The 10,198-nt window shown below is 42.6% G+C and overlaps 1 protein-coding gene across 1 annotated transcript in view; it reads right to left on the bottom strand.

Annotated features, from left to right (window-relative positions):
* Window positions 1-3,508, bottom strand: part of LOC107595360 (nicotinamide riboside kinase 2-like) — a 6,546-nt gene extending 3,038 nt beyond the window's left edge. Inside the window, exons 1-7 of the mRNA XM_016285741.1 lie at window positions 3,274-3,508; window positions 1,678-1,768; window positions 1,526-1,574; window positions 1,258-1,438; window positions 724-795; window positions 539-645; window positions 76-170 (exon numbers count right to left, since the gene is read on the bottom strand). Of these exons, the coding sequence (XP_016141227.1) occupies window positions 82-170; window positions 539-645; window positions 724-795; window positions 1,258-1,438; window positions 1,526-1,574; window positions 1,678-1,768; window positions 3,274-3,299 (615 nt within the window). The 5' untranslated portion in view covers window positions 3,300-3,508 and the 3' untranslated portion in view covers window positions 76-81. The remainder of the gene's footprint in view (window positions 1-75; window positions 171-538; window positions 646-723; window positions 796-1,257; window positions 1,439-1,525; window positions 1,575-1,677; window positions 1,769-3,273) is intronic.
* Between the last annotated feature and the right edge of the window lie 6,690 nt (window positions 3,509-10,198).

A 10,198-nucleotide genomic window follows, 5' to 3' on the forward strand; every position in this document is an offset into this window, starting at 1 on the left:
AACACAGACAGCAGACGATCAGGAACACGACGGAGAACGAACGACACACCGGACATCAGAAGGTCACGCGCACACCTTTGTTCAGGGCAGATTGTTCTGGATGCGGTTCAGAATGCTTCCGTACACAGTGTTGTACAGCTGTTCCTTGGACATGGCTCCATTTAGTTGCACTGCAACACAAACACGAGCAGAGTCTCTCAGAGTGCCGCTCTATTAGTATGGTTGCATTACTAAAATGGAATTAAATAAATACAGGACATCTGTGTTATTTAACATATTTAATTAGTGCAGGTTTGCATCATATCCCGAGACTGTTTTTATTGATTTTGAGGAATGCTGATTTCTGTCACCACGGCAACACCAGAGCTGTCACTCAACACATGGAAACAAAGTAACTGCTGTTACTTATTTGAAACAGTAACTCTTATATTTTCTTGTAAATTAAAAACTAACGCCTAGCTTTACTAGTCACTTATCTGATTACATAACGTGCGTAATGCGAACTTTGCACAGACTTCCAACGAGATTCAGCGCTTACCGACATCAACCCCGGAGTCTTCCATGATCTTAGTGTGTTTGACATACATGGGCCACACGTGTCCGTCGAACAGACCGGGTGGGTCCGGCACGGAATAGTTCCTTGAACTGAAACACAGATAGATGTGAGATCAGGTGCATGCTGGACCTTCATCCGCTCCGGCAGACGCAGCGGGAGTCACTCACCTCCTCCTCTTTTTGCACTCTTCGTATGGAATGGAAATAAAGTATCGTTGGTTGAACACATCGATCAACGGTCTGCGCAAAAGAAAACAGTGTTCAGTAAAAGCGTCAATCGAACACGCGTGTATTAGGGTTGTGCTGATAGACGATAGCATTACGGCTGGTTTCATTTTTCTGTGTTTTTACAGTGTTGCGCATTATAACCAATCACACACGATTCCGTTGAGTTTATGAACGCAACGGCCAATCAGAGGCGTTTAAAATACATTAAAATAAATAAATATGACCTCGCGTTGTACCACGTTTACACACTGCCTTCGAAACTTCCATCCGTCAATCCGGACCAGGTTTAATTTTCTGTGTTTTCGCATCCGCAGCAAGCATTAAAAAAATGTTCCGACTCGGTGTGTGCAACGACCTTAAGTGAATAATTAAATAAATCAGCATGATAATACCGTGTAGCGGCGATCTCACAGGCTAACGATAGGACTGCTAATGGAGCATCTCGCCCAACACTAGCGTGCACGCGGCGCTCACCTGTAGGTGTAGAGCAGAAACCCCTCCACGATCAGGACGTGAACGCCTTCGTCCGGAGCGCGCGGGAGCATCTCCGAGTCCAGCGAGTTGTTGACGCCGTGGGATCGCTCGAACTTGACGGGGTCGTGCTGCCAGGCGTGGATGGTGCTCATCATGGCGTCCATGTCCAGAGCGCTGATGACTGCGGAGGAGAACACGCACACGTGAGCGCAAGGACACGGCGCGGATCGCCAGACATGCAGAAACACACGCACCAACCCCCGCTTACCATCGTACTGCTTAAAGCCATCTTCATCAACTTCGATCTCATCTTGGGGCTGAAACATACACCAATGAGACGCACTCCAGAACACTGACCCTCCCACCGCTACACTCGTAACCTCTGACCTCTGCCGCGCTCTGCTTTCGGATTATACTGACCTTGAAGAAGTCATCCTGATGGACCACACAGCAGTTAGGCAGGCTCTTGATCAGCCGGTCCGTCAGTGTCGTTTTGCCACCGTTCGTGACCCTGTGGGACGGAAACACACGTGTTACGGGTTTATTTTAAACGTGTATCTTGTTATTTCGGTGCCGATGACACGAGACATAAAGTGCCACGCCTTAAAGCAACAGTACACGCAAAAATCAACATTTACTCACCGTCACGTTGACGGTAGCCACCGACTTCCATAGTACGGGAGCAAATACTATGGAAGTCAATGGCTACCGTCAACTTCGTTCTTTAAATAACTTCGTTTGCGTTCAGTAATAGAAATAAACGTGTGCAGGTTTGGAACGACTTGAGGGAGAGTCAATAGCTGGGTTTGCATCCAAAATTGTGAATTTATCTAACGCGCAAAATTTAAACGTCGCATAAAACATTTGCGAATAAGCACCGTTTCCATCCAACGCGTCTAAACGAACAAAATCGTCACTTCCTGATAAACTAAACATCACTAAGAAAACTAGGAGAAGCCACGGTGTATAATAATTTATTATATAGGATGAACTACTCGCGTCGCAGACGAAACGATGAATCCGCGGTCATTGCTTTCGGAGGCGGATGCTGCCGTTTGGGACGCAGTCGTGTAAGATAGTTATACAGAAATACTTTGACGACGGACTTTGCGCAGGCATTTCAGAACGACCAAAACGACATACAGATGCTGCGCAACGAGATGCTAGTCGAGTTTTCCCGTCCCATCGCGCAAATCACATGACTTTGAGGCGCATGGAGGAATTTATTCGGCAAATGCGTTTCCATCTCCCATTATACGCCTTTTTCGCACAAGACAAAAACCACCTCAAGCGAGCGTAAAAACGTTTTTCGAATTAAGTGATTTTTTCTTCGAAAGTTGCCGTTTCCATCACTCGTTTCTCATGCGATATTTCAAAATGCGGGGTGATGGGAACATAGCTATTAGCTGCGTTTCCATCCACCTATTTTTATGCGCATTTTGGAATATCGCATTAAAAAAAAAAACGCTAGATGGAAACGCCAAGATGCGCATAAATTCTACAAATGCACGTAAATAAACGTATGCGCACATTTGAGTGGGATAAACTTTTTAACCGCGAACAAAAAGATGTGCATAAACTACGATGGAAACACATTTACCGAATATGTTTTATGTGATAGTACAGTTTTGCGCTTAAGTTTAATTCGAATCTTTGGATGGAAACGTAGCTATTACTGACATAATCTTAATTTTTGGGTGAACTGTACCTTTAACGCACATTACAGGCTCACAATGGAATACACTATTAAATAAAGCAATAAACGTTCCGCGGTAAGATGTTACCACGGTAACCGTGGACTCCGCTAAAATTACGGTTACTATTACATAATTGTAATTATTCTAAAAAAAAAAATTAAAAACCGCTTCAAAAATCTGTTTACACATTCCCGCCTAAACTCCCTCCCGCCATTTAAACATCGCGCTAACCGTCATTCTGGCCGTTACAGTTTGAAATACTGTTACTATGGAGATTTCCTTCTCCACGCGGCCTGCACGCGCTCACTCGCTCACTCACCCTCCGATCCCGATGATGAACTTCATCCTCAAACCGAGTCAGACGCGCGTCGATGTGGGGAAACTCGTTAATAGCACCAACACCGGATCGATGAGCGTACGAAGGAGCGCGTGGAAAGAGAAGGTGAAGGAACCGTCAGCTGCTCGACTCCTCCATGGCTCTGAACGAAAGCTGGACGCTGGCGCTGGCTCGCGATCTTCCTCCAGAGAGAGCCTCGAGCGCTCGCTGCTGCTGAGACACTACCCGCTGCTGCGCGCTGATTGGCTATATAAACGCAGCGGAGACCGCCCTCAGCCAATCAGAGCGCAGGATCCTCAGAAGCCCCGCCCCTGAGTGGGCCGGTCGAATGGTGCTTGATGACGTCCTCTGCAGTGGAATACATTACTGACAATCTCTCGATTATACTTCTTACGTTTCATATTCATCGTTGTAAATTCAGCAATCAATCAGAAACCGTTGTATACTGTGTTCTCAATAAATAAATAAAGTTTTAAAAAGTTATTAATGAATAAATATTAGATTGAATATAAGGTTTTAACGGAAGTATATTTCTCCGGATATCCTGAAGTGTGCTCAGCTCTATTTATTAAACATAACTCACACGCTGTAACTTAACTTCACCCAAATCCTTATATACCTGTTATTGTATAATGTTGTTTTCTTAGTGTTTACGTCTCTGAGAGACAGACACTATATTAATATTTCCCTCGGAGCGGACACACACACACTCTCACACACACACACACACACACACACTCACACACACACACACACACACACACACACACACACACACACACACACACACACACATATACATACATACATATATATCGCCCCCTGGTGGATAAGGTGCGCTTTTACATCAGGTAAAATTCTCTAGAGTTCATGTAAATTCGGACGGTTTTTCTTGTTTTAGTTCATTAAAGTGAAAATGTCGTTAAACAAGATTTGAGGTTAATGCGGCGCACGCAAGTGAGAGCTATCAAAACACAGAACTACAAGTCCCGAGATGCACTGCGGCGGACAGTGGCGGAAGAGGGCGGAGCCACTATCGGCTTTCTGACAGACGCTTTCAGGAAGTGCTCGAGGTAAGGCTTCGCACCTTTATTTACACATTTATCACAAAAAATAGTCATCGTAAGCGCGACCTGTGTTATTAAAGCGTGTTTTATCGACTCCAGCTTTGATTTGGGTTCTCTAGCCGCGCTGTACGAGAGCTTGTTAGATTGCTAGCATGCTAGTTTGTGGCTGAGGTTTCCTGCTGCGCGTCTCTGTTTATGTTTATTAATATTAGAGGATTATAAACGCTTCGTGTAGTGCTTAACAGCCTTCAGTGAGTGAAACAGCTGTGAACGGCCATTCCTCGTCTAACCAGGCTGCTCCTGTGTCGTGGAGCTCAGGTGTGGTCAGGATTAGTCCAGTGTTTGTGTCGTTTATAATCAAATAGATTAGAGACTTTACCTTATAACTATATAACCTTATATAACTTATAAGCTAACTAACGTAGATGAGTTCATCACGAGGGCACTTCTGCCCAGAAACGCTTTCATTTCTGATTCTGCGTGTCCACATTCCCAAGTTTCAGTTTTAATTTCATGTTCTTTATAATCTACAGGTTTCTATTAAATGTTTAAAGAGTGCTAAAGTGTATTTGAGCAGTACAAACACTCCTCTTCAGTGGGTATATATATATATAATATATTTCTGTGATCATTCCTCCAGTCTTCAGCGTCACATGATCTTCAGAAATCAGTGTAACATGCTGATGTGTTGTTAGTATTATCTGTGCATCCAAATAATGAAGTCTATGAGGAGCAGTGAAAGTGTGTGTGTGTGTTTCAGGGGGATCCAGCGTGACGTGTGTGTGTTCGGACGCAGGGCGAGAGCGAGAGCAGCACAGGAAGTGAGCAGCGAGCCGGAGGAAGTGCAGGAGCATGACGGAGTTCTGGGTGTGTTTCAGCTGCTGCGTCGCTGAGCAGCCGCAACCCGTGAGTCACAAACACTGACGAGACTCCGAGCTGTGTGTGTTGTGTTGAGTGTGTGGCACTCTCTCTGTTCTCCGTGTGTGTTGCAGAAGCGGAGGCGGAGGATCGATCGCTCGATGATCGGAGAACCCACAAACTTCATTCATATGACACACGTGGGCTCCGGAGACATGGGCCTGGGAGCTGTGAGTAACACCACACCTTCACTTCAGGTCTAGGTTATTTGTATAGCGCTTTCCAACATGCAAATCATTGCAAAGCAGCTTTACAGTCACAATCTCAAAATGCACAGTAGAACTCAAGCAGTTAGTTAATGTCATGTAATCAAACCCACGGTGAACACTATTAACTGCAATGATTATATACAGTGGGTACGGAAAGTATTCAGACCCCCTTAAATTTCACTCTTTGTTATATTGCAGCCATTTGCTAAAATCATTTAAGTTAATTTTTTTTCCTCATTAATGTACACACAGCACCCCATATTGACAGAAAAACACAGAATTGTTGACATTTTTGCAGATTTATTAAAAAAGAAAAACTGAAATATCACATGGTCCTAAGTATTCAGACCCTTTGCTCAGTATTTAGTAGAAGCACCCTTTTGATCTAATACAGCCATGAGTCTTTTTGGGAAAGATGCAACAAGTTTTTCACACCTGGATTTGGGGATCCTCTGCCATTCCTCCTTGCAGATCCTCTCCAGTTCTGTCAGGTTGGATGGTAAACGTTGGTGGACAGCCATTTTTAGGTCTCTCCAGAGATGCTCAATTGGGTTTAAGTCAGGGCTCTGGCTGGGCCAGTCAAGAACAGTCACAGAGTTGTTGTGAAGCCACTCCTTCATTATTTTAGCTGTGTGCTTAGGGTCATTGTCTTGTTGGAAGGTAAACCTTCAGCCCAGTCTGAGGTCCTGAGCACTCTGGAGAAAGTTTTCGTCCAGGATATCCCTGTACTTGGCCGCATTCATCTTTCCCTCAATTGCAACCAGAAAATGTAAGGGGGTCTGAATACTTTCCGTACCCACTGTATGTGACCCTGGAACACAAAACCTGTCACAAGCTGAATAAATGCGCTTTCCATTGATGTATGGTTTGTTAGGATAGCACAATATTTGAAAATCTGGAATCTGAGGGTGCAAAAAAATCTAAATATTGAGAAAATCATCTTTAAAGTTGTTCAAATGAAGTTCTTAGCAATGCATATTACTAATCAAACATTACGTTTTAGGTACGGAATGTACAGAATATCTTCATGGAACATGATCTTTACTTAATATCCTAATGATTTTTGGCATAAAAGAGAAATGTATAATTGTGACCCATACAATGTATTGTTGGCTATTGCTACAAATATCCCCCAGCGACTTAACACTGCTTCTGTGCTGCAGGGACACAGATATAAAGATAAAAACAGACTCTCGCTGAATCTCAACTCAAAGAACAAAAACAACAGCAAACTTACATAAATGCATGAAGCTGTTTTTTTGCTTCTTAAGTAGAAATTAGAAGGGAATTGTGCAGTTTTTGTAATTTAATTTGAAATTAAATTAAAATGAAAAATGCAATAATCCTTTATCTATGTAAAGCATTGTTGCATACTTACTAAATATAATAAAAATGATAAAATGTTGTTGTATTTATATAGTATTGTTTATATTTTGTTATTAAATACATTCAGTCACTGTCTTCAGGGTGAAATATTCGTGAGGTTTGGTGAGATGTGTGTTTTCACACAAGTAAGCAGCATGTGCATGATGACGAGACTGTGTCTGTGTGTGAGTGTGTGTGTGGAGCAGGGGAACTCGGTGCAGACGCAGATGAAGTCTAAAGGTGGCTACGGGAGCAGCACAGCGCAGAGCATCCAGGGCTGATCAGGTGACCGTCTGACTAACACAACACTCAGTCTGACAGCTGAAGCCCCCCGCGCTATTTTGAACACAGTTCGTTTACATTTAACGACAAAGTATTTTAAACATCTTAAACGGTAAGGTTTTTTTGGCAAAACCTGTGTTTAGATTTCTCACAATTAGTTACAATTTAAGGCCATAAAATGTCTCAAACGTCTTAAATTGTAAAGAAAAGTCTGAGTTACAGTCTTAGAATCGTCAATGAAAAAAACACATTTTATTTTATATATATATATATATATATATATATATATATACCTCTTTCCCAAAAAGACTCATGGCTGTATTCGATCAAAAGGGTGCTTCTACTAAATACTGAGCAAAGGGTCTGAATACTTAGGACCATGTGATATTTCAGTTTTTCTTTTTTAATAAATCTGCAAAAATGTCAACAATTCTGTGTTTTTCTGTCAATATGGGGTGCTGTGTGTACATTAATGAGGAAAAAAATTAACTTAAATGATTTTAGCAAATGGCTGCAATATAACAAAGAGTGAAAAATTTAAGGGGGTCTGAATACTTTCCGTACCCACTGTATATATATATATATACTACTACTCAAAATCCCTGGCAGCCCTTCAGTGCTCTTCAAAATTTGGTAGCCTGAAGATTAATTTAACTAGCCCAAATAAAAAAAGACCTTTTTAAAAAAAAAAAATAAAAAAAAATTAAAATATATATATATATATATATATAGTTTAAATGTCAATCAGAAATATTTTCAATACACAAATATCAACAAATATGAAGGAAGGAATTTTATTTCACTATTTACAGGGTCTCTGCAGAATTAAAAAAAAAGATTTTAAGGCAATTTATGACCCATTTTAAGAGCTGCGGAAGTCAAATGAACCCGGTGTGAGTGTGCTTGGACAATGTGTGGTTACATACAGTACTGAGCCATACACTGACATGATTTACAGTTCAGACAGCTTTTCACCAAAACTAAAATCCTACACAACAGCGTTTTAAGCCTGTAGACCATTTTGATGAAAAGGGATAAATCAAGCATATAAATTGTTAATTTAAAACACATAAATATTACGGTCTCAATTGTTTAGATTTTTAGAAGGCACATTAACGTCTTTCTCGTTTACAGCTCTGTGTGTTTGCGGTGTAAAAACATGAGTTGATATTTGCATTGATCTGACCATAAACAGCAAGAAAGGCTTGTTGGAAATGCAGATTCATTCTCTGCCACGAGGTGGCGCTTTAGGCGTTTCCCCGGTAACAGCTGCACACAGTGATGGTTAATCCAGCCGTATCACACTCTCGTCTTTCCTCCCCAACTGTAAGACCTCTTGAAATTATAATTAAGACATCTCTTATACCATTTAACGTATTTAAAACTTTTTATGGCCTTAAGTTTGACCCAACTCACTTTAGGAGTGTTTAAGGACCCGCGGGAGGTCTGTGTTTAAGAGCGCTGATACATTTTGATATCCCGACAAACACAATATCCCCGGGACGTCGAGCTGTTGATCGAGTGTGTGTGGTGGCGATCGAGTGTGTGTGTGTGTGTGTGTGGTGGCGGTCGAGTGTGTGTGTGTGTGTGGTGGCGGTCGAGTGTGTGTGTGGTGGCGGTCGAGTGTGTGTGTGTGTGTGGTGGTGATCAGTGATGTGAGGACTCTCTGATGATCTGTTGTTCTGTGCTGCAGCTGCTGGGAGTCCGTCTGAAGCAGACGCCGGAGCCAGAGATCACGTCACCCGCGGGTCGACATATTTTTGTAATGAAAGCACTGCTATTCTTTTACTGCTTCATCCATTGTCCTGTACAAAACATGCTCCAACGCTAGAGATGGATCTGAATGCCTGTCAAATGCATGATTGTTTCTGTGAGGATCAATGTTCTGATTAGGTTTTTCTCTTGGATCTGTATTAATTCATGGTTTAATGATGGCTGGGCCACATGAGATACACAGATCCAGACGCTTCAGAGCTGTTATTAGGTCTGTAGTAACTGCTTTTGTTTACGTTTTGTACCTTTCCAATATTCCCTGGAAAATGGAATATCTTTTTTTTTTTAATATATATTTTAAATGTGCTGTGTTTGCGGTAAACTTGAATTGTGCATCTCACTGTAATATTTGTGCAATGCTCGTATGGGATGCATTGACAGGAAAGTATTTTTGTAAAAATTGTGTTCATTTTCATTCTGATGCCTGAATAAAATTTCAGCCTTGTGTTTCTGTGTATCTGAAGGTTAATCAGTGCTGCGATGAAGATCAGATCAATCACACTCATCATCTCTGTATAATCACACATCCTCAGTGATCTACTCTGTGTGCGTGTGTGTGTGTGTGCTTGAGGTGGTTGCGTGAGAGTGAGTGAGTGAGTGTTTGTGAGAGTGAGTGTGTTTGCGTGAGAGTGAGTTTGAGGTGGTTGTGAGTGTGTGTGTTTGCGTGAGAGTGAGTGAGTGTGTGTTTGCGTGTGAGTGAGTGTGTTTGCGTGAGAGTGAGTGAGTGTGTTTGCGTGAGAGTGAGTGAGTGTGTGTGAGAGTGTGTTTGAGGTGAGTGCGTGAGAGTGAGTGTGTGTTTGTGAGAGTGTGTTTGAGGTGGTTGCGTGAGAGTGAGTGAGTGTGTGTGAGAGTGTGTTTGAGGTGAGTGCGTGAGAGTGAGTGTGTGTTTGTGAGAGTGTGTTTGAGGTGGTTGCGTGAGAGTGAGTGAGTGTGTGTGAGAGTGTGTTTGAGGTGAGTGCGTGAGAGTGAGTGTGTGTTTGTGAGAGTGTGTTTGAGGTGGTTGCGTGAGAGTGAGTGAGTGTGTGTTTGCGTGTGAGTGAGTGTGTTTGCGTGAGAGGGAGTGAGTGTGTTTGCGTGAGAGTGAGTGAGTGTGTGTTTGTGAGAGTGAGTGTGTTTGCGTGAGAGTGAGTGAGTGTGTGTGAGAGTGTGTTTGAGGTGATTGCGTGAGAGTGAGTGTGTGTTTGTGAGAGTGTGTTTGAGGTGGTTGCGTGAGAGTGAGTGAGTGTGTGTTTGTGAGAGTGAGTGTGTTTGCGTGAGAGTGAGTGAGTGGGTTTGTGGGGGTTTGCGTGGGAG

The sequence above is a fragment of the Sinocyclocheilus grahami genome, unplaced genomic scaffold, assembly GCF_001515645.1.
Source record: "Sinocyclocheilus grahami isolate Dianchi unplaced genomic scaffold, SAMN03320097.WGS_v1.1 scaffold201.1, whole genome shotgun sequence".
NCBI classification, from domain to species: domain Eukaryota; kingdom Metazoa; phylum Chordata; class Actinopteri; order Cypriniformes; family Cyprinidae; genus Sinocyclocheilus; species Sinocyclocheilus grahami.